The following is a 25056-nucleotide window of genomic DNA, read 5'->3' as shown; positions in this document are numbered from 1 at the left end:
GGAGTTGGGAATGGAAATGGACACCAAATACAAGAGTCCTGACCTCTACAGGAGTTCATGGGCACTCCAGCTGATGATCGTGACATTGTTAATCAATTAAGATGAGGGTTATTATAACTAAAAATAAAACCATGAAAAACATTCTCATTACTTAAAATATAACATTGACTGAAATAAAATAAAATAAAATAAAATAAAATAATAACATAATAATAACTCAATGACACTAAAATAACACTAAATGATCAGAGATAGAAAATAAATAGTTTTGACATTTTGATAAAAAAAAAATGAAGGTACAAAAAAATGAAACATATGCATGGATGATTCATATACAACAAGTTCTATAGCAAATGGATCTTAAATGTATTTTAAATCACCACATATAATCACTATAACAAACAAAACCACAAACAACAAGAAAGGTCCTAGAAAAATTCATTGGAATAAACCTGTGGGAACCCAGTACACCATATTTTCCCATCTAGAAAACTAGAGTCAGGTTTTTTTCCTCTTTTTCAAAAGCTCTTTATTCTCTCCTCATCGCTCACTATAATGCCGGATCTGATGATTGAAGAGAGAGAGAGCTTTGGCAGGAGGAATTTCTTCTCTGTTTGCTACCAGCACAAAGCAGGAGATCTACACTAATGTGAGATGGAAAGTGTATGTGTGTGTGTGTGTGAGAGAGAGAGAGAGAGAGAGAGACAGAGAGAGAGACAGAGACAGAGAGAAAGAGATGTATTTCTGTGTGAGTGTGAGTTCTGGTCCGTGTATGCATGCGTGTGTATGCATATTCTAGCACCTGTGTGAGGTGATAAGAGACTGCAGCAGTGAAAGCCGCCTTAAAATTCAGAGCAGAGAAATGAATATAGTGGTCTCACACACACTCACACACAAATAAAATCACTCTAGCTTACAAATACAGTCTGTCAGATGATCGTAGCAGCTGCTGCTGCTGTTAAAACAGTGACTGGTGTTAAAACAAAATGAGATTTGGCCACAAACACTCACGTGATGGTGTCGATCATGTCCAGACCCATCTCCACACAGCAGTGAGCATGGTCTGCTTTGGGCTGGGTCAGGCCGGACACACAGTAATAACAGTCTCCCAAGATCTTAATCCTCCTGCAATGGTTTTCCTGCCAATCAGACGCATCGAAGCATGACGGGAGTTGTTTAAGAGCCACACAAAGCCAATAAATTGGATATATAGTTGAAAGCAAGTCTGATGATTAATGTCACTTCTCCCCAGGTTATAAAGAATCTGATTTCTTACGTATATACACAATTTCTGAGTGAATGAAAGAATGATTATAGTACTGCTAAAACAATCTATTACTATTTTTCCATATTTTGACAGCTAATAATTGAGCAGATGAGAGTACTTACCAATCAAAATGAAGAAATATTAAATAAACTTCTCTGTTATTGTGCTTGTCACTTTATTTGGAACTTGCGTTCCAAGTCACAAAATGCCTATAGCAAAAATATGTATTGACAAATAGGTTTATAGTGAATTTTAAGTGTGTTGACCATTTTAAAACCAAACTAAATTTTCTACACTTAATCAAAATGTTTGGGCTCAGTAAGATTTTATTTTGTTTATGAAATATTTTTATTCATCAAGAATGAATTAAATTTAACAAAAGTGACAGTGAAGACATTTATAATGTTACAAAAGATCTAATGCAGTTATATTAAATGAATCCTGAAAAAAATAATCCACAAAAAAATCAAGCAGCACAAATGTATTCAGTATAGATAATAATAAGAAATTCTTCTTGAAAACCAAATCAGCATGTTAGACTAATTTCTGTAGGATGACATGACCAAACGGACTAAAAGAGACACTTTGTCAGATTTACAAAACTACAAACACACCCAGATTCTGATACAACCTTCTGCAAATATATCAGGATTAGGCCCTCCACATTGATTAAACAGAACAATAAAACACTTTAAACTAAAGAAAGTGAGACAAACAGAAAGATAGAAAAGAAGAAACTCTACAGATCGAGTGTTCTATTTCATTAGAAATGCACCATCTGGCACCACAGGGCAGGAGGAGACTGTGGGAAACCCCCTGTCACAACACACACACACACACACACACACACACGCACCATCTGTGTCAGTCATTTCCAACTGTTATCTGAATTTCAAACTGTCAAACTTGAAAATAGTTTTAGCTTTTGTGACAGAGAGCTGCATTTCACAATAAGTTTTGCTTTTCTCTGGAACAGACTGTATTTAGCCTGAGATTTACAATTGCTGATTTGGAGATACAGAAAGACAAAGTGAGCCATGAAAGGAAAATTACAAAGGTGAAAATGTGAAGCTAAACTCCTTTTATCTCTTTCTAATACACAAGAAACCACAGTTCCCATTCAGTCGGTCACGCACGACGTTACGTCAGAAAGAGACTGACAAATGGGGTCTCACCCAAGAGTGGTAACAAAACGAGCCAGTGGTACACAGTGTACCTTGGTCTGCGGGATTTGCATCATGAGCTCCACCCCACTGTGTGGGTATATAAGGAGCAGCACAACCAACTCACATTCTAGCTTTCGCTTCAGAACCGAGCACATCTCCTGCTGTTTTCCCCGGAGTTTTTACAAAGCAAGTCAGCTGGTGTTGGTATGACAGCGTGATTCAGTGGTTCGTCAAGAGCTTCCTGCCTTCAGCTCCAGCGTTCCCCTGAGCGCTTCAGCACCACTGAAAGAGCTTCTAAAAGAGTTCAGGTTGTGTTTGCGTCTTTTTAAAGAGGTCTCATGTTCTCATTGCAGGAACATGACCATCTCAGTGTAAAGATCTAGACTTGATTACCTTAAAAGGTACAGAGAACCCTCTGCCACACCCCATTCTAGCTCCTCTTCTCGTAAGAAGGCTACTTCGGCTGGTGGCCAAAGTGATCTGAGGGTTACCATGTGGGCTTTCCCGACGAGCCAGCCTCCTCGCTCCACACCCCCCTCACAAGGTTGAAGGGGGTTGAATTTCCAGATGAGTTTGCTGGACCCTCTCAGGTTCCTGCCATATCATTCGGGGCTCTGGAGGAAGACCAGATGTCGATCGCCACATTACAAGGTGGGCTTGAGTCCTCGGGAGATGAAGATTCGGATGCATTTCCTTTCTTAGGAGTGCCAGCATTGCCCGAGTCTGATCCCGAGCTGATGGCCGTACTTTACCAGGCAGCTGAGAGCATCAGGCTTGAGTGGAATCCTCCACCCTGTCCCGAGCACTCGAGGCTGAACGATTGTTTCGTGCTCGTGCTGATCGCGAGGATCCCCACTGGTTCCTTTCTTCCCACAGGTGCACCAGTAAGTGACCAGTTCATGGAAGGCACATTTAACTGCTCGAAACCGTTCTGGTATGCCAAAGGGTATGCTGGGATTCCCCCAGTGGAGCATTCTGTTGAGATGCAATTGTGTCCTCAGAGCACCTCCACATAGTGTGGTAGTCCCAAGCTTCCGTCCAAGGCCTGTAAGTTCTCATCCATGCTTGTGGCCAAGGCTTACAGAGCTGTGGGTCAGGCCGATTCAGCACTGAACACCATGGCCACCATTTAGGTTTACCAGGCCAAGGTGCTCAAAAAGCTGACGGGGCCAGTGCTGACCCAGAGGTTTTGCAGGAAGCGCGCACTTTTTTGCAGGTTACTGCATGCTCCTTGGGTCAGGTGATGTCCACTTTGATGGTCCAGGAGTGACACCTATGGCTAAACCTGGCAGACATGAGGGCATCTGATCAACCGCTCAAAGCAATCTGAGGCCATCAAGCATATTCTGCCCCAGTGGTCTGCTGCTGCCTCCACACTGCCACTGGCGCAGCCACCTCAGTCTGCTTGTCACTGAGGGCACCCCACTGTGGTCTCCTCCACTCCCGCTCGGACATAACAGCAGCCTTCACCCCAGCAGCAGCGAGGAGATGGCTGCAGAAGGGCGGTGCAGCCCGTCTCTGCCCCCAAACCTGCCAAGCGCCAGGGAAAGCGGCGTTCCTAAGACCGGCAACCCGGAGTTGAATCCTCCTTGAATCCTTTGTTCTCATTTTCTTTTTGTTCTTTTTGTTCTTTTTGTTCTATTTTTCTTTTTGTTCTTTTTGTACCCACACCTTCATTAAAAGAGCCGTTTTCTCTACCTCTACATCTTTTCTCGGTATGGAAATAGACTGGGTCACCATGTTCGCCCAGCTTATGAACGAGTGTACGCAGTCACTGCTGAACTGCCAGTCAACTCAAGGGCAAGAGAGAGGTTCCACTGAAACTATTTCAGAAGCTCCTGGGGCATACAGCATCTGCAGCGGCAGTCATACCACTCGGTTTGCTTCATATGAGACCGCTTCAGCACTGGCTTCACAAACGAGATAGACATGGCAACAGGGCATGCTCCAAGTGACCATCACTTAGGCCTTGCCTCCGACCCTTCACCCGTGGTTGGACCTCTCATTTCTATTGACTGGCATTCCCCTAGAACCAGTGTCCAGACATGCTGTTGTGTCAACAGATGCCTCTGCCACAGACTGGGGTACTATGTGCAACGGGCATGCTGCATCAGGTTCCTGGACAGGACCCCGACTTCAGTGGAATGTCAATTGCTTCGACTTGCTTGCCCTGCACTGCTTCATGGCCCTGCTGAGGTACAAGCACATTTTAGTCCATACAGACAACACTGTAACGTACATCAACCATCAGGCCAGTCTATGCTCTCATTGCATGTTGCAACTCTCTCAACATCTCCTCTTGTGGAGTCAGAAGCATCTGAGGTTGTTTCATGCCATTCATACCCAGGGCAGGCTCAATAGTGCAGCCGACGAACTTTCACGTCAGCAGTCTCGCCCCGAGAAATGGAGACTCCACCCCCAGTTGTTTCAGCTGATTTGGGAACGCTTCAGAGACACTCAGGTAGACCTCTCCTCTCCAGAGAAATTTCCACTGCCAAATGTTTTACTCCCTGACTGAGGGCACCCTTGGCACAGACACTCTGGTGCACAGCTGGCCAGTGGGCCTGCGCAAATATGCGTTTTCCCCAGTGAGCCTTCTTGCACAGACGTTGTGCAAGATTAGGGAGGACGAGGAGCAGGTCTTCATGGTTGTGCCTTTTTGGCATGCTCATGGTAAGTCTCTAGGGAAGCAGGATCTGGTCATCAGGTTCCTTAGAGCGACCAGGAGGCTCAATCCGCCTCACCCTCATCATGTTCCTTCTTGGGACCTTGCAGTGGTTCTATCTGCATTGCAGAGGGCTCCCTTCGAACCCTTGTTCTAAAGTTTTTATCATTTAAAACTGCGCTCCTGGCGGCTCTGGCTTCGGTTAAGAGGGTCAGGGACCTGCAGGCATTGTCAGTTGACGAAGTGTGCCTGGAATTCGGGCCGGCCAACTCTTATGTTATCTTGAGACCGGCCTGGATATGTGCCAAAAATTCCCACCACTCCTTTTAGAGATCAAGTGGTGAACTTGCAAGTGCTGCCCCTGGAGGACGCAGACCCAGCCCTGGCGCTGCTCTCTCCGGTACGTGCACTCTGCACTTATGTTGACAGAACTCAGTGCCCCAGACAAGCTTTTTGTTTGTTATGGAGGCCATCAGAAGGGAAAGGCTGTATCCAAGCAGAGGTCATCCCACTGGATAGGTGATGCTATTGTCCTGGCTTAACAGGCTCAAGACCTGCCATGCCGCCTAGGGGTGAGTGCTCACTAAACTAATAGTGTAGCCCCCTCCTGGGAGCTGGCGCATGATGCTTTGCTAACAGACATCTGTAGAGCTGCGGGCTGGGTGACACCTAACACATTTGCGAGATATTATAATCTCAGTGTAGAGCCTGTGTCCCCCAGGTACTCACCCCATGCCCCACCGCTCAGCCCTGTGTTAGACTAGGTGCCTCCATGTGTTGTGATTCCCCTTTTTCTGGGCAATCCCACATGTGTATTTCCACAGTAAGTGTGTGTCTTTACCTTGGCAAGCACCTTGCCAGCTCTGTTGAAACTTACACACTGCGGGCTGGGTACCTCAGAGTTTCATGTGTATCACCAACACATGGTTGATACCTGCCTTTGTAAGTCATCCTATGATAAGGAAGCCTGCTAGCATATGTCCAGCTAGCTACCCAGTGCATTCTGTGTCAGGTATTGGCCCTCACATACTGGTCACTGGAAGACAGCCATGTGTCATTTTGTAAGGGACATTGAACATGACCGACTGAAAGGAAACGTCTAAGTTACGAATGTAACCCTCGTTCCCTGAAAGAGGGAACGGAAATGTTATGTCCCTTTGCCACATCACTGTTCCGCTGAACAGGTGGGTCACTGGGCTCGGCTCCTCAGCGAATACTTGAATGTGAGTTGCTTGTGCTGCTCCTTATATACCTTATATACGGGGCGGAGCTCGCGATGCAAATTCCACAGACCAAGGTACACTGTGTACCATTGGCTCGTTTTGTTACCACTTGAAGGTGATTGGGCTCTCAGGTGAGACCCCATTTCATCAGTCTCTTTTTGACATAACGTCTCCATTCCCTTCTTCAGGGAACGAGGGTTACATACATAACCTAGGCGTTTTACTTGGATTGATAATTACAATGCGTGATGAAAAAGATCCAAATAATGCAAAAGCCTCTAGTAAAAGCTGCAGTTATAATTTGCAGTTATTCAACATCAAAGACACACATGTAGGATCTCAGACAGCACCTTTGAAAAATGCAAACACCATCATAGCTGTCAGGATGGCAATTTAGCATTTACTGTGAGGGCCTGCTGAAATATTTACTAGTGTTTGCTAAGACAAGTATCTCTGTTACTATTGTTTGGGATCAGAACAAACCCTTAAGCTTTTATTAAACTTCTGTGAATAACCTGTCTTGCACAGTTTGCTCTGTGAACATTAAAGACCAGATATCACTTCAATTAATGCTATCTGTTCAGGATAAAGTGTGTTAACATTTTTCTAAGTGATCAAACTTATGATTTTTATGTGCCGGACAATAAAATGAATGAGAGACTGTACATATGTGTGTGTGTGTGTGTGTATATATATATATATATATATATATATATATATATATATATATATATATATATATATATATATATATATATATATATTTATATATATATATATATATATATATATAAATGGAGATCATAATTATAATGCTGTTTAGCATATTGCAGTCAGACTGTGAGCAATCATATAAGTTACCACATATGCCCACTGATTTAAGATTCTCTCCACACATATGTAAATAGCATTACTTACTGTAGCGAGTTCATCAAACTTGCCAAAGAGCTCGTTCAGCAGTTTGACCAGTTCTTGGGCTGTGCACTGTGAAGCCAGACTGGTAAAGCCCACGATGTCTGCAAACAGGATGCTGCACAGAACAAGAGGACAACAAGTTATGGTGATTCACAAGAGACATTACTGTGTTACACCTACACTGTTCTTTGTAACGGCATGTGGACAACTCACACAAAAAAAAAAAAAAAAAAAACAGTTTAATCTGAAACATGCTTTTGAATTAACATTAAGTATATAGGGTCTATTGAATATGTTGGATTTTTTTCATAAAAACATTACAGTCATTCAGATTAGCCAAGGCCAGAGGTCCACAGGGTGAGTTTGATACAACTGAAGGGTCGGGGTTTGGCTCGTTAGTGTAGTCCAATTAAGCACTCAGCATTGTATCATTCAATTGTCACATTGGGAGTGTTATTATTGTTAACAAAAACTAAATAAAAATGCAATGACAGAAATAGTGACATATCTTGTATGACTGTATTGTGCTGAACATTTGATTTGTAATTAGAGAAGTTGGTATATAGTGTAAAAAAACGCAACAAATTCTAAGTTGTAAAATAAAACAGAGTCTTTAGAAGAAAATACTATTTCAGTTTTTTTAAATTGATCTTACTTCAGTGTGTTTTTGTCATTTCTTTGTATTATTTATGCAATTTACTTGCAATTTCTGAGTGAAAATAATGTCTACACATTTTTTTTCAGCAGTGTATGCCACCAGAGAGAAGTATTGTTTCATCAGAAGATTAAATTATGACATTTTGATAAAAAATTATAAGGTCAAAAATAAAAAATAAAAAGATTTTTGATTACATGAATTTAGTAAATATAGTGCATTCTCATTTCATGCTGACTTCAGTCAAATAAAATGATCACAAATAATTTTTTTGTTTTACTCTTAGATTATGTATTACTGAATATAAAGATTTCACATTTTACAACAACCTTAATTAACATGAAAATGTGATCATCTAAATATAAACTAAACTTTAAAAAACTGAAACAAACAACTACTTATATCAGCTAAATTAAAAAGGACTCAAACATGAAAGTAAACAAAAATGTCAATTCAAAACTACAGTAAAATACAAATGGCTCCAGAGTCTTTAGTTAAATGGCATTTCTGACTCAGGTTATGAGCTCAATAAAACCTATATCTCGAAACTAAGCAAACATGGCAGCAAGATATCAATGACAGTACAAACATATAGCTTTTACAGCGCTCAGAGATAAAGCCCACTCTTCATCTTTGATCTGGAGCTGGGCCTGCATTAACCTCATCTTTTATCCAGTCAGTTAGTCATGGAAAAGTTACTTGCATGAATCATCTTTCACTCACCAATCTCTTGGCTGGAACGGGTTTTTAAGATGGCATATGTGTGTATATGTGTGTATGTGCTATTGTTTGAATTTGCCCCCAGCACTGCCTTGTTCCATCTCTCGCTCTCCATCTCTCTGCGTGTGTGGGCAGTGTGGGTTAATTGAGCAGCTCTTGAGTTGATAGCACTAGCGCTGTGGGCGCCATACATGCTGTGCGAGCTTTGGTTGGCAGCCAGACTCAGGAACTTAGACGACTGCGCGTGAGTGGAGAGTTGTTGACTCTTATTGACTCACTGATTCAATATTCGCAATCACAATTTAAGTACAAAGGAATTGACACTGTCTGTCTAGTCTGGAAGAAAACTATGTGTAATGCTCTCATCCTTCATTCATGGAATGAGTGTGGGTTTTCAACATGAATGGTTTGATTGTTGAAACACACTCTCTATCGTTCTTTCTGTACCTGACGTTGTCATGTCGTTGGATGTATATCTTATGGAAGATTCTTTCTGGTGGCTTCAGGAAGTCCTCCTTCATCTCCATGGCAACATTTCTGGGCAGCAGGCTCATGAGAAGGCGTTCCTGTAATGTTTCCATTACATTTTAGGATAAACAGCAAGTTTCCGAATGTCTTCAGTCAAGTTGAACTCTTTTTCTCTTTTTAAAAAAGTTGCCAGCCACCGACAACATTTTTGATCATTTTAACAAAATTTTCATGGCTCCCAAAATAAATTTCTGTATTAATATCTGACAAAAAAAACAATGTCAACAGAAAAAATTTAGGTTAGGGTTAGTGTTCCAAAACTTTCATTCCAAACCCATAAGACACTTCGTTCATCTTTGGAACAAAAATTAAGATATGTTTGATGAAATCCGAGAGCTTTCTAACCCTCCATAGACAGCAACGCAACTACCAGGTTCAAGGCTGAGAAAGGTAGTAAGAACATCGTTAAAATAGTCCACCTGACATTAATGGTTCAACCTTAATCTAACGAAGCTATGAGAATACTTTTTGTGTGCAAAGAAAACAAAAATAACTTTATTCAACAATTTCTCTTGCGGGACAGTCTTCGATGTCACATGGAGCTTTTGGGCCTGGACAATTGCCTTACTGTCTATTTAGAGTCAGAAAGATCTCAGATTTCATCAAAAATATCTTGATTTGAGTTCCGAAGATGAATTATGGGTTTGGAATGGTATGAGTTAAGGACAGAATTTTCATTTTTGGGTGAACTATCCCTTTAATGCATTTGGTAAGTTGTAGGTAAGTTTCATAAAAAAAAAACTTAAAAAAAAGTAAAAAAAAAATAGATTTTTCAGACTAAGACCGAAAGGCCTTCAGAACAAACATCAAAGTACAGATGGAGAAGATCGCTTCAAGAAACACCCACAAAGCTTACACAATCCTACACCACTTACTGGGTCAACATTTCATTTGGTAAAGCTGGGCAGTTTTTTACGTTATTTTACATGTGCATAGCTTACATATGAAACCGCATGTTTCTGTTTCTTTTTCATCTGTCATTTGATCTGGAGATTCAGTACTCTTCCAGAAGATCTCTAATAGCTCTCCTACTGTATAACCATATTACGTTAATAGTGGGGAAAGAGTTAAATTTAACTAGTTTAAAGTAGTTTAATAGTTTAAAGAATAAACGAATAAATAATTCTAGTACTCTGCAGAATTAATTTATTCATTCTTTAACATGATTTTCCACATAATTTAAAACAATATAAAGTCGTTAAAAATATGGGTCACAATTTACATTCATTTACTATTATTTTTTGCCTTAATAAACTGCTTATTAATTGTCAGTAAGGTAGTTGTTATGTTTAGGTATTGGGATGTGTATGTAGAATATGTTTTTATAAGTACTAATAAAAAGCCAATATGTTAATAATAGGCATGCTAATAAGCAGTTAATAGTGAGAATTGGTCCAGATATTAAAGTTAATAAAACAGTGTTGTCAAACTATGAAATAACACAAATGGGATTAGAAGAATTCTGCAGTGAACAAACATGACCAACAAATCAACTCTCTAACATATTTTAGATTAAGACAAATCGGAAGACTGTTGTCTATGTAAACATGCAAATATGTAATTTATGTAACAAATGTGAAAGTCTCTTTAAGTAATGTCCACCACAGACATGGAAATTTCCAAGGGAAGCCGGGCCTTCTGGTTAGTCTTCAAATTGACGTCACGACTGAACAGCTCCATAAAAAAAAAACTTTCAAATGATTGTGATGGCCATTGTATTATGGTTCCTGTTAGTTTAAAACCGGCCACTTCTGTTATCTGTATGCATTTTATCTAATGAGCTCACTGATATCTGTAAAGTGGCCAATCTCTGTGAGAGATCACAGTTCTGAGCGTTGGAGCTGGTTGGCATGGCAAGGTAAGTTTCCGTGGAAACGCATATAGTTAATTTGCCAAACCATGCATTACTAAAAACAGGTGATAAATGCCTTGTCGATGAGCAAATCACAGCAAGCCATGCCACATGTGTTAAAAACCCAACAGGTCACTTTGTCAGTCACTTGCACTCAAAAGTTGAGCTAAGAGTTGAGTTGAGAGTTTGTAGCAGCATTATTATAATTGTCTCAGAATTTTTTAACTTAATATCATTAGTGTCTGTTTCGTATACATTAGATGTTTTCTTTTTCTTTGATGACCAAATCATTGCCACGTTTGTACTACACTGAGGAGCATGGAGAAGCAGGAGATTTCACAGTAAACACAAGTCTTTAATCCGTCCAACATGGGATACACAAGGCTGACAGAAACAAATGTAGACAAGGGAAAACGGCACAGGCTAGAACTTCAATAGGACAGATAACAAGGGGCAGACAGGAGAGCAAGATGAACTAATAATGAGACACACACGGGAAAACACTACACCGACAGTCCAGAATCCTGACAATCATAGCTATAAGGAAATAGATATATATGTGCAGCATAATCATTGTAAAATATGAATTTGTTGCTAAACAAAATTATTTTAATCACAGTTGTGAAAATTTTGGGGAAAATACGATTTTTCTTAAGATTCCTTGAATAATAGTTTAAAGTTCAAAATAACTGAATTTCTTTTTAATAGTGCTGTCAAACTTTTTTTTTACATTATACTTTATATAATATATGTACGTGTAAATACATACTAAATATATATTGTATGGGTGTGTATTCATATATACATAATAAGCACACATACTATGTTAACAAAAACTTTCATTTTGGTTGCGATTAATCGTGATTCATTTTTTTGACAGCATTAATATATATATATATATATATATATATATATATATATATATATAGTGGTGGCCAAAATGTTTTAGAACACCTGACAGATCTGAAATTATTACCCGTTTCCCTTAACCTTCATGAAACATGCAGATGGTTGTTTGAAGCATAACAAATATCACATGAAGTAGGTCTAACTGTTTTTATCCACTTTTAACTTTGATTTTCGGTATGGCCACCTTTTGCAGCAAGTACATCAGCACATCTCTCTGGCATAGAATCAATATATTTCCTAAGAACTAATGTTATCCAATGCCTTCTGAAACTCAAGCAAAAGGCTTTCCTTTGAATGTACAATAGATCTGTCTAGTTTTCTAACTTTCCCCAAATTTGTTTGATGGGGTTAAGGTACAGACTTTGAGGAGGCCGGTCCATAATTTTCGATGTTCCAAGCAGATACCTTCATTTGCCAGTATCTGGCAATGGTTCGTTTTATGGGTATTATAATGGCCAATTCAACCACAACAACTTAAAACTCTTAAATATGCTAAGTGTTCCAATAATTTTGGCCACCAATGTATATTTTTAACAATGTATATTTTTAATAAGTAGTCATAGTAATAGTACTATTAGCATTATTATTATTATAAATAATTATATTTACAATTACTATTAGAAATATTATTATACTTTTTTTTACTATTTTTATGACGATTTATAATTACTATTGTTAAAGCACAAAAAAATATAGAAGTTGAAACAAAACATCCATGTCTCTTTGGCCTCCCACTTTCCATTTAATCATAATAGTTTTTTTTTACTCAAATATTCTCCGTCCTTGTGATTTAATTCATCTTTGCAAGAAACTTTTGAAATCAATACATTAGCCTTTCTTTCTGAATGTGCACTTTAGTGCATATAAATGACAGATCATCTGTAAGTCCAAATGGAAAGATGAGAGACCAGTCCATATCTCCGCAGTGAGCGCACACGTGTTGTGCGAGAGTTTGACTGTCAGAGAGAGAGTTGTGCGGTACAGCTTGGTGTGATGTATAGAGTGGGTGGTGTTACCTTCTATTCAGGGAGTTTGTTGGGTAGGAGGTGGATGAGTCATGTACAAACAATTATAACCAATTTCAGTCGCTAAGGAACAAGGGGAAAGTGTCCTCTCCACTTTAGTTTGTATGAGTGTGTTTTGCATCTTTCCATCTTATGCCCCTCTCCACTTCATTTATAAATCATTCAGTAATTATCCACTGCAATCTACCCAAAGCTCAGTGAAGGGAGATAAGTTATGCTAATGTTGCTATTTGATTCACATTCTTTATCATTGATGTAATCCACAATGACAGCGAAAGATGAAGCAGTCTCACTGAGAATTACAGTGGGATGGTGGATCTGGTTTGTTGTGGTAGTTTGCCACTGCAAAAGAATCTTTGAATCTGCTGTGTGTGCATTTTTTTCCAGAAATGTCCATTCCGCAATATCCTATAGCAATATCGCAAATTCAGCAGATATGGCAAAGAGTTTGCTTTAAGTATATAAAGTATATAAACTAAATGTTTTATTTAGTATTGGGCTTATACAGTAGATGTGCTGAGGATCGCCACAGAGCCAGAGCCTCACAGATCATCAAACCAGGTGTGAGAGGTGGCTGCAACGCCCACCATGAGGAAGAAAGCCGTGGACAGAAAGAGTGTGGAGAGAAACTCCGCCCCCTGCACCATGGCTGACGGTGAGCTGAAAAGGTATTTGGGAGAATGCAAAGCAGAGAAAAATTTAATTGACTTGTTCACTGACCTGCCCCCTTTCCTCCCTCCTCTGTCTGTGAACTCTGTCCCTCCCATCTGAAAAAGCCCAGAGAATGTTCCTGTTCCCATGTCTAGCCCAGAGAAAGTTCCTGTTCTGATGTCTAGCCCAGAGAAGGCTCCTGTTCCCACGCTCAACCCTGAGAGGGCTCCTGGTCCCAAGTTAAGCACGGTAGGCTCACAAATGACCACCCAGCCATACTCTCTTGCCTTTAGCCCATCAGTATGGTGCAAGCTCTGCTGGTCTGCCTGTCGACCTGGCTCATTGGCTCTCCATCTCCGCCTCGGGCACCTCAATCGCTGGTTCCCACCTTGCGCCACATGCTCTAAATCCCTTCTGTCATCTCCCTGGCTCATTCCTCTGTCTGATCCGCCCTGGCTCCTCCCTTTTCCTCCTTGGCTCCTCCCTCCATCATCACATCCCTGGACTCTGTCTGCCAGGCCCCTCCCATGTTTCCATCCTCCTCCTGAGCCTTCACCCACCTGTCACTCCCTCTGTTGGTTCTATGGCACTTCTGGGAGGGGGCGAAATGTCAGGATTGGTCTGTCTTTGTGTTTCTCCCTCATGTACCATTATTTGGTCCTTCCAGTTCCTGTCCTCGTTGTCTCTCAATTAATAATTCTGTTCACCCGTGTTCCTCCCAATTGGTTAAGTCATGTATTTAGTTCCAGTCTGTGCATTCCTCATTTGTTGGGTCTACCGGTTGTGTACGTGTCTCTTCCTTCCCTTACAAGTGTGAATTTACCCTGTGTGTTGGATTTAATAAATTACAGTTTCGTTTATCCATGGCTCCATCATTCCTTCCCGGAGTGAATCTTAACAGTGACAGCCTTGTTAGAAAGTTGTAAAAAATGTTATACTCTACCGTTACAATGTTTGTGGTCTGTAAGATCGTTTATGGTCTCATATTCTCAACAAAGCTGCATTTATTTTAATAAAAGCATAATAAAAACATTTATATTGTAAAATAGTATTACAATTTAAAATAAATATTTTCTAATATACAGTATTTCAAAATGCACATTTTTCTTTTATGTATGGCAGTGTCATATGATCCTTCAGAAATCATTCTAAAATGTTGAATTGTTGCTCAAGAAACATTTATCAATGTTCAAACAGTTGTGCTACTGAATATCTTTGTGGTATAGCTGTTATGGTCATGATCTGTTTTGGTTTAGTTTTCTGTGATTCCCTTTCTCCTGCCTTGTTTGTTTCTACAGTTTGTTTGTTAATTTGCTCATTAGTAATTATTAGTTAACTCCCTCCACCTGTTTTCCCCTCTTCAGCTGCCTTATTTAAAGCCTTCTTCCTGTTTGGTATTTTGTCCGTTCTCATTTATATTTATTTGTTGATCTAATGTGGATTTATTTACCTTGTCTCTGGGATTTTCTAATTAAAATACCTTTTTGTTGATCTCCTTCATCCTTGTACATTTGTACCTCACTAGCCCATAACAGAATAACACAGTTTTTGCTGCTTTTTTTTCCCCCTGTTTCCCCTCAGTCAACATGGACAATCCTAATGTTGCCCTGTTAAGTGCGAATTCGGTGCGAATTCGGATGGTCGGAAGATCGTATGTCCACGCACACAGCACGAGTGAGTTTATCTGAAAATCGTACGGACGACATGATGTATGACACGATTTTACAACCTGCGAATTCCAGAAGCAATCGCACGAAGTTGATAGATATTCGACTTGAAGCACAGCTGCACGCACAGAAGGATCACTGTATGACATTAAATTACCACGAGAGCGATAAGAGAGCACACATATCCAATGCATTTGAATCGCTCTCGTGGTACTCTGATGTCATACAGGTGATCATTCTGTGCAGCGCTGCTTCAAGTGGAACGCGCCTAATGTAACTGCTCTCCCTCTCTCATAACTGCATATAAAATATTGATACGAGCCGTGACTTTTTCCTACACGTACAGGTTATTTTTCAGCAATAGGAAACCGGGACGTTTGGTTACCCTGTGTATGTGTTCTTGTATATGGTTTATAAATATCTGAAATGGGTATAAAAATGCAAACATGGTTTGTGAGGACAATTACTGTGCCCTCGTAAACCAAATGGCTTTAAAAAATACTATACGGTGTTTAATAGAAATTTTAAACAAGCATTTTCCTTGATGGATAGAGGTAGTGTATGGAGATATACAGTATAGAATACCGTTACGTTTATGGAAAGTCCCTGTAAACTACATATGCGTGTGTGAGAGAGAGAGAGAGAGAGAGAGAACTAAAAAGACATTGGAATACGTTGCTAGAAACATCATACAGCGCAAGCTGTTCCTGACAGACTTCAGCAAGTTTATCCTCCTGGTCAATAGTCCACATTCGCCGTGGCGCTGCCGTCTTCATCTTTCTTCCTAGTTCGTGATTGGTCAACTTCAGATAAATCAACAAATCAGTTCAACCGCACACATGTCACAAATTCAAACCGATAGCTCACTAACTTTTTAGACATGTTTAAAAATGATCGGGAGGTCGGGAAGTGCTCGTAAGCCACTCTGCTCGGCTCATAATTCATCGCAAATGATACGAGCCGCGACGATGCGAGAATACGCGATTTCAACACGATTGAAAAAAATCTCATGCGAACTCGTACGACAGCAAAAATCGCACCGTGTACGCCCGCCTTTATACCTGGAGCAGAAGGACTGCGTCCTAGAATCTCACATCGGGGATTTTTTTGGAATTGGCATCCCTAAAGTACTACACAGACCGCTCACTTTGTGTGTTTTACATCTCCAGCCTCAGCGAGTGATCCAAAGCATGCCTCTCCGGGATCGGTCCTCGGGATAACTTCGCTACATATGTGGAGTGGGTGCTGGAGACCAGTGGACTATATTTCTCTGCCTGCTCCACTGGTGAGGACCTCTCCAGTCCTACTCCCAAAGCAGAGACCAGCCAGCTCTCATCCTGCTGCACGGAGCCATTTCCAGAGCCAACGTGAGCTGGCAAGCATCACCGTCAATGAGCCTTTCACCACCCTGGAGCCCGAGTCTCAATACCGTTTGGTCGGTCTCGTGAGCAGGCAACACCGCCCATCCCCCTAGGGAGTACTGGTGGAAATCGAGGGCTTAGAGGGAATCCCCGCCCACGCTCCATCCTGGGCTCCTCATCCATCGGCTCAGTCTCCATCAATCTGCCCCTGGTGTTGTCAGCTCCTCCCTGGATACTCCCTCCATCCACTCTGCCCTGGCACTATGGACTATGCTCCCTCTCCATTGCCTGCTCCTTGCCTGCCCCACACCCTCCTCCTGAACCCCCACCCACCCTGCTCTGGACTTTTTTGTTGGCACAAGGAGGTGCCGTTCCAGGAGGGGGCAAACTGTTATCCCCTAGTGAGCTGCCTTAAAGTCATCCTGTTTGGTATTTTGTCCTTTCTTGTTTGTTTATTCGTTGATCTAATGTGGATTTATTTACCTGTCTCCTGGATTTTCTAATTAAAATACCTTTTTGTTGATCTCATTCATTCTCATACGTTTGTACCACACCAACAATGTCAGGTTCAAAACTTTTTTTTTTTTTTTTTATGGGCGCGTTACCAATAACCCTTCAAATTTCGCAAATTGAAACTGCAAAATTTGGTAATGCATGGTAATGCATCAATTTAGCAAAAACACCTATATATAACAAAAAAAAGTACGCTAACATGAGGTGGTTTTTCAGGAGGTTTTTCTCAAACACATCATACGTGGCTGTTCTCCAGTATAAGGGGCTTTCCCTACCATTAATGCTTAGACAAGTTACACTGCACACATCTGAAGCCATTTGTGGCCACACTAATCAATGCTTGTGTTTATTCCAGCCACACAGCACACGTTTCTGAAACGGGTCTCTGCTGCATCAGTAAAGATACACACATAGACCTCCTATAAATACCATACCAAAATCCGTTGCCATGACTTATAGCGGGAGGCAAATAGTTATTTTTTTAGTCGTATAACATTGGTTAATGGAAACGCCATCATTTTGCAATATTTTTTTTTATAGAAATGTATAAAATACCACCAAACTTTTGCACAAATCTATAATCTGTCACCTTCGATTTAAAGGGTTAGTTCACCCAAGAATGAAATTTCATCCATCTCATACTCCCGCACGAAGCATCCTACTGTAGGTGTATGTAGCTTTCCTCTTTCAGAATAATCCAATCGAAGTTATATAAAAATCATCCTTGCTCTTCCAAACCTTTCAATTTCTCACTTCTGCTGACTGTTGGAAATCGGAAGACATTCAGGTGGAAGATGGAATACGTATGCATTGTTTGCACGTGCCTCTGGGAAATGTAGGAGCAAAGGAAACAAAGTTCCCTTACTTTAGAAAAGGAAAACCAGTCTCCTCTTGGCTTATTTCAAAATCCTCCAATGTTTTCTTTCCAAATCTTCATTTTGTGCTAATTCATTACTAGCTTATTGTTTTGTTGTCTCTCCACGCTCGTCACAAACCATGCAGCACTGACGAACTACAATATCCATCTGCACATCTTCCAGTTCCCCGCAGTCAGTAGAAGTGAGAAAAAAAAATTATTACATTTGAAATCTAGATATTTATTTTACAAAAACACATGGATTCAGTACAGGGGGCCTTAATCGACCCTCTGGAGCTGTGTGAGGAACTTTTTATTACTGAGGCGCGCACTTTATTTCACGTATTCTGAACAGTTGACAACAAACACCCTCTTACCCCCATTGAAATACTTGTAAGAGCAAGAACAGATTTTTAAGTCATTACTGTTGAATTGTAATTCATTGAAAACATTAATTGAACTTAAATTCTAATTCAACTTTTATCAAGCTTTTTTTCTTCTTTTTTTTTAAACATGTACTGTTAAATTTTACACAAAGCGAACAGTAGGAAACTAAAAAGGATATTGAATTATTTCAATTTGACTTATAAGTTTACATTTGCAGTTAGTAAGTCGAATAAAAATGCTAAGCCATTACTCACATTAAGTAGCACTGAGAGCTTGTTCTGAGGGGCTTTTGGTGGGCTATAATGGCATTAAAGTTTCATACAGCCTGAATACCAACTAAGTCAAGCACCTGACCTTAGACCCAATCTCACAACTGTTTTGTGTGTCTTAGCCTACATGCATCTGTGTGTGCGTGTGGAAGTGGGGGTAGGGGAATGAAAGCAATCTTGCAAGGTAAATTACCTGTCAAAACTACAACTTTAACTTGTGGGAAAAAATGAAACATTGAAATCATGCAGCTGTTCATTTGCATGTATGCCAGTACACGTGTCTTGAAAGTCTGACCTGTTTCTCGTTCTCATCCTCTAGTTGCAGGCGTTGTTGGATGCAGTTTCTGGCTTGTAGGAAGGCCTTCCTTTGGGCGCGCTCAGTAAGGACTCGCACAAACACACCCGACAGATTCACGCCAACCAGCAACACTGCATTTGCTACCAGCTACACACACAGAGAGAGAGAAAAATAACAGGGTCTGTGTGACCATCTCTGTTTATCAGACCATGCTGAAGGATTCTGACATTTAAACAACATTCAGTGACTGAATATGAACTTTCAGTGATTAGGAGTGGCATACTGGTAAGTGTGTGTGTGTGTGTGTGTGTGTGTGTGTGTGAACGGGAGTGAGAAATGGGGGCAAAGAGCGAAACTAGCTTGAAGGAGAGACAGAAACAGATGCCGAGAACGGGGGCAGAAGGTTCTTTTTTTAAAATCCATCCTGAGATGATAAACTCGAGTGCGGAGACAAACACAAACCCCCTACGCTAGATAGCCAGAGAATCTCTACGGATTAGCTTCTGTGACCAAAAGAATCAGCAATTGCCTGGGTTTTGAGACAGATCACTTCAAATGGGTGCAAATTAAAGGCTTTGTATTGTTCATTTATAGATCAACAGAATATTAGATTACCCAGAATCCCTTCAATTGGTCTATGCATTGTTTTAAAACATAATCTAAAATATAACATTATTTGCTGTATTTGGTGTAATGAAATGGGTTTATGCGGTTAAAGGTTAAAAAACACATTATTTTCCAAATACTGTAAATTATTGTTCTCCCCTATGCCCTGTCTTTCTGAAATGCGTAGATTTTTACAAAGCTCTTGTTCTGAAAAGCGAGGTATGCTTTGATTGGCCAGCTATTCAGTGGGGTGTGTTTGGCCAAATGCTTAAAGCGTGTGACGAACTCTTTTGGTTCAGTGTTATAAATACAACTTAACCACTGATCTCTATTTATGTGTGAAATGGCATCATATGACCCCTTTAACAGCCCCTTTGTAAATGAAAATGAAGGCCATTTGTTAAATAGCACAAAGCAAGGTTATGAGGTTTACAAATTAGCTAACAAGGCTAATAAGAAATGTGGCATATGGAAGCCTGTTTTCTGCCATGGAATAATTATTTTTATATCACTTTGACTTTTTTCACAATTCTGAGAAAAAATACATATGAAATATGAGATAAAAATATGAGAAATATAAACTCAGAATTTAAACTTTCTTTTATTTTTATTTTTTTCCCCTCAGAATGCTGACCTTACGTTTCACAATTCAGGCCCTGTTGCCACTAGTGTTTTGTTTTAAAAAAGCGTTTTAAAATGAAAATGATCCTTGTCTACACTGGCGTTTTCACTTCTTTTCAGAAATGATCTCCTTCCACTCTACACAACCAAAAACGCATATCACGTGACCATTCGTGCCAGTAAAACAATGAGCATGATGTTATTGTTTACACGGTTGTCGAGGATATGCAAAGCGAATGTGGGCAGCCATGACATCGGTTTCAAAAGTTCTCCATCTAAAACGGGGTCTGCAGCACGAGTAGCATAAACGACAGGTGTAACCGAAGCAAAATGTATGTTTTAGAAAGAAAATACACTAGTGTAAATGTACCCTCAGTGTTGTTGTTGCTTTAAAAAACGTAATTTTAAATATTTTATCTCACAATCCTGAAAATTGCAAATTTATATCTTAAAATGCAGATTTTTCTTCTCAAAATTGAGAATTCGAAATTTATATCTCGTAATTCTGCAATTATATCTTGCAATTCTGATTTTTCACAATTCAGACTTTTTTCTTTGCAATTCTGAGAAAAGGGAATTCAGAGTCCATTTTGACTTTTCTATAATAATTGTAAGTTGTATGTAAATCTTTAAGTAAGATTATCTCACTTTTTTTACATCTTACAGTTCTGAGACTATCTCAAAATTAGTTTATATCTCACAAATTGTGAGTTTATATCTGACATTTCTGCATTTATATCTTACAAAACAGAGTTTTTAATCTCACAATAGTGTTTGTCTTGCAATTTTGAGTTTATATCTGAGTTTTAACATCCTGCACAACTCCTTGTTCAAGCTCTTGTTCTGTCCAGACTGGACTATTGCAATGCTCTCTTGGCAGGTCTTCCAGCCAGTTCTATCAAACCTTTACAATTAATCCAGAACGTGGCAGCAAGATTGATTTTTAATGAGCCAAAAAAAATGCATGTCACACCTATGTTTATCAGTTTACACTGACAATATTTGTTTTTGGGTATTGATTGGTTATCCCTGATCAAGGATTTAAAGTCATGTGGCTTATAGACAGCTGACCGTCCTGTATCTTAATGCGATGTTCATCAAGGTTATGCTGTGACAGTCTGGGTTGTGAGTGAAAGGGTTGTAAAAAAAAAAAAAAAAAAAAAAAAAAACTCATTAACTCAGCATGTGAACGGTGACACTTGTGTCTAGACGTGAAGTGCACTTGAAATTTGGAGAGCAATAATGAAATACTGTATCTGTGTGCTGTGCAATGCTGTTGTTTTAATGTGAAGTGGTATCCTGGTATTTTTAGATGAGGTTTTTTTAATGAGTTTATGTTGATCCTCCTTGCTTAAGGTCTTTGGAGCATTTTGATTGGATTTCAGGCACTCTACCAGTCTTTCCGATGAAATCAAGGCTTAGTAGGTCACCAAATCTAGTCCCTGTTCTCACAGGTTGGTTTTTGATGATAGAAGCTGCAATTCCTGTGTGAGCATTTGTCACAAACATCATTTAGCATCCAGCAAGGATGTAGCAAGACTTGTGAAACTGTCACAGCATTCGGTAAATAAGAAGCGTAGACGTTACAAGCTGAACTGAAATCTGTCATTTTGTCCGTCTGCTGGATTAAATGAAAGGTCAATGCATACAAATACTCTCCATATTAAGATTAAAATCTTGCTCTGTTTACAGCCTCACTCCTTTCATTTGATCGTTCTTGTTCTGTTTAGATTTATGCTGTTTAATGTCTCAGAGACACCATTGATGTATGTATAACAATAACAGTAGTGATATTGAAATTAGCCTCTTATTTTCATGTCAGTTTCTTTAATTTTGTTTCTCTAACCTAATCAAAACTCACTTCTGTTAGTGGAGCCTTATCCCTCTGTGACTGGTATCTATTTCAGTAATGCTGTTTCTGTTTTTAATTTCACTTCAGCAAAAAAACACATAGCAAACATATCCAGCTTCAATTACAGACATTTTCCAAAATGTATTTTATCTTCCAGAAGGAAAAACTCAATGGTTTGGAATGACATATGGATGAATGATGGCAGACTTGTATTTTATTTTATTTTTATTTAACCTTCTCTTTAAGTATAAGCCTGATGCCTAAATGTGTGTGTGTTGGAGGGGGGGGGGGGGGGGGGGGTGGAATGCCCCAAACAGTATATTGTGAAATGTTAAATGTGAAATAACATTTATAATGTTTAGAAGTATTAAAATAGATTGTTAACAATTTTGTGGTAAAGGTAAATCTCTGTAGCTTCAAGCATGCTGTTCCTGACCAGTTTTTGTCGGAAACAAACTGAACTGTATAAAACAGTTTAACTTAATATCAGAGCTGCAGCCTTGTGTTTATAGCCAAAACTGTGCTGACATATATATATATATATATATATATATATATATATATATATATATATATATATATATATATATGTATACACATATTTTTGAATTAACCATTAACTGACTTTATGGTGGATTTTTTTGTGGATAATTTTACATAAAATAAGTTTTGATAGGTTTCTGACTGACTGCTCTCTCTAGGAGCTGTCCATCCTCAGTGGTGCTGAAGTCAGACTGGCCTTTGCGCGCTCTTCACGCCACCTGTGTGCACTTGCAGTGCGTGCGCCCACAGACCTCATGCTCCGCCGAGCGCGCTAATCGCTTGTGCATCAGCCTATATGACACGCCAAAAGCAATAAATGCGATTTTTTTAGGGATGGAACGTGCAATGACAAAACTTACCGGTGTCCACACGCGAGATCTACGCGCCGTTACCGATGTCGCCGTCACGATGAAGTGAGACGCAGCCACAAGGATGCCGAACAAAACCGCAAAGAGCGTCCTGACAGGTAGCAGAGAGTAAGCAACGAACGTAACGAGCATCAGCTGCCAGACCCCTTGCTCAGGTGTTGCGCTCGATGCGTCAGGCCCCTGCGCGCCCTGCGACCCGTAACCCAGCACGAGAGGAAATGGGCAACAGAGCAACGCGAAAGTGAAGCTGAAAAGCAGCGCAAGCCGCGCGATCTGCTGCAGCTGCGTGACCTGCAGATATTTGACGTTGGTGACGATGAAGAGTGAGGTGAAGATGACGCAGTGGACCGGGTGCGAGCCCTTGGACATGGTGAAGCGCGAGCCAGCGGAGAGCAGCTCCACGAGCGCCAGCGCGAACGCGGCGAGGATGAGGATGGCCAGCGCTTTGAGCGTCGCGGTCTGCTCAAGTTTCAGGTTGTACTTCTGGAAGAGAGTCTCGAGCTCCTTGCAGTCAAACTCGCGCTCGCACGCTCCGGCCAGGCAGCGACTTTTCCTCCGCCGCGTGCGGACACTGGGAAACGGAACTTCGTCCATAGCGGGGCCATTCATACAGCCAGAGCTCTTCTTCACAAGCAGCGCATGTCTGGCACTTAGTGGTCGCTGTCCTGGCGGCTACCGTCGTGCCTCGAGACGGACTCGCGCGCACTGACCCCAGCGCGAGACAGTCTCTAATCCGCAGCACGCGCCGCCACCATCCACAGGTTGGTGACTGTTGTAACGAGCGCCTCCTCTTTTCTCCCCCTCGCTCTCTCTCCTCCCTCCTCAAGGCGGTCTCCAGGGAACAGCCCACCCGCTGCGTTTGCTCGGCACCAGAAAGAGGTTAACATCGATCGCCCAGTGTCGGGACTCCCCTCTCCGCATCCCACAGCTGCATCTCAGCGCCGCGGCCGGATCACGCATGCGCAATGTCAGCGCGAGATTGAGAACCCAGGCACGTCTCCCAGTCCTCAAAAAAGATAAGACAAGACAGCAGCGCAGCTCTGACAGGGCTCGTTTTAAATGGGAAAACGGCGAGCAGTAGGGCAGCCTCCGTGTTTATAAAACGAGCTGTTTTCGTTTTCGACTCACTAAAGCCGAAATAACCCTGGAGAGTCTCCCCGCCGTGCGCCTATAAATAGCGCACTGATCAGTGGCCTTTTAATTAAGCACTTTAATTCCAGCTCGAGCCTTTGTTTGGAGTGCCGTTACCGATCCGGCGGCGGAGCAGGTGTTGCGGATTACAGATCGCATTCATCTTTTATTCTCGCGCATCTGCGGCTAAATTGATTACCGCCGGGTGCCTAAGTGGATTTTACCTTGGGACAATGGGGTTGAGGAGGTGTGCCTGCTCCTCCATTCATGATGAGCTCCTTGTGTTCACTTGGCTGCTGTTAAATGACCCATCAAGAGAGCGCTGGAGTCCCCCTCGGACCCTAAACCCAGAATAGAAGCAGAGTTTGGGCGCTGTTAGGGTCCCTGACAACTTTCAAAACACATAAACATAAAGTTATTGTTATTTAGTTCGTTTCTTTATCTCATTGCTAGGACTGGTCAAACTAAAAACAATACATTTAGGTCTAAGAAAATTGTGCGTTCATGCCACAGCAGATAATAACAATACAGGGAAATGAAATCACTGGAAACACTTTCAGAAAGGCTAATGGAAGATTAACACATTGACATTCTAAATACATCCAAAATTAAAGTGTGCACTGTTAAAATAATTATAAGGTTATCTCCCGTTGGTGTGGATGTTCCATGTCTCGCTTCTTGTAAGAAACCATACCCTACTGAGTTCATTCTATAAATGTTACATTTGATGTGAAATCACATTTGAACTATATCATAGAGTTTTCCCAACAAATATTTTTGACAAATTTGCACTACACTTACATTCACTCTTTTTGTTATTGTTTTTGTCAAAACTTTTGTATTTAGTGTATTACATACATACAGTATTTATTTTTAAAGGGAAAAGTTTCACAATTTCAAAATCACAGGAACATTGTTTAATTTGTATGATAAGATTTCCAAAAGGGCAGTTAAATCATCCGAAAAATCATTGCTTCTGCTGTCTATTCAGTGCTGCAGACAAATAAC

The 25056-nt window shown here is 40.6% G+C and overlaps 1 protein-coding gene across 1 annotated transcript in view; it reads right to left on the bottom strand.

Moving 5' to 3' along the window:
- The window catches only part of LOC113121087 (adenylate cyclase type 1-like), a 45401-nt gene extending 21320 nt beyond the window's left edge, over window positions 1-24081 (bottom strand). The window contains exons 1-5 of the mRNA XM_026291325.1: window positions 22909-24081; window positions 18925-19074; window positions 9059-9177; window positions 7240-7351; window positions 1012-1139 (exon numbers count right to left, since the gene is read on the bottom strand). Of these exons, the coding sequence (XP_026147110.1) occupies window positions 1012-1139; window positions 7240-7351; window positions 9059-9177; window positions 18925-19074; window positions 22909-23526 (1127 nt within the window). The 5' untranslated portion in view covers window positions 23527-24081. The remainder of the gene's footprint in view (window positions 1-1011; window positions 1140-7239; window positions 7352-9058; window positions 9178-18924; window positions 19075-22908) is intronic.
- Between the last annotated feature and the right edge of the window lie 975 nt (window positions 24082-25056).

This window comes from Carassius auratus, chromosome 20 (assembly GCF_003368295.1).
Source record: "Carassius auratus strain Wakin chromosome 20, ASM336829v1, whole genome shotgun sequence".
Taxonomy (NCBI): domain Eukaryota; kingdom Metazoa; phylum Chordata; class Actinopteri; order Cypriniformes; family Cyprinidae; genus Carassius; species Carassius auratus.
This window is presented reverse-complemented; position numbering and strand designations above follow the sequence as displayed.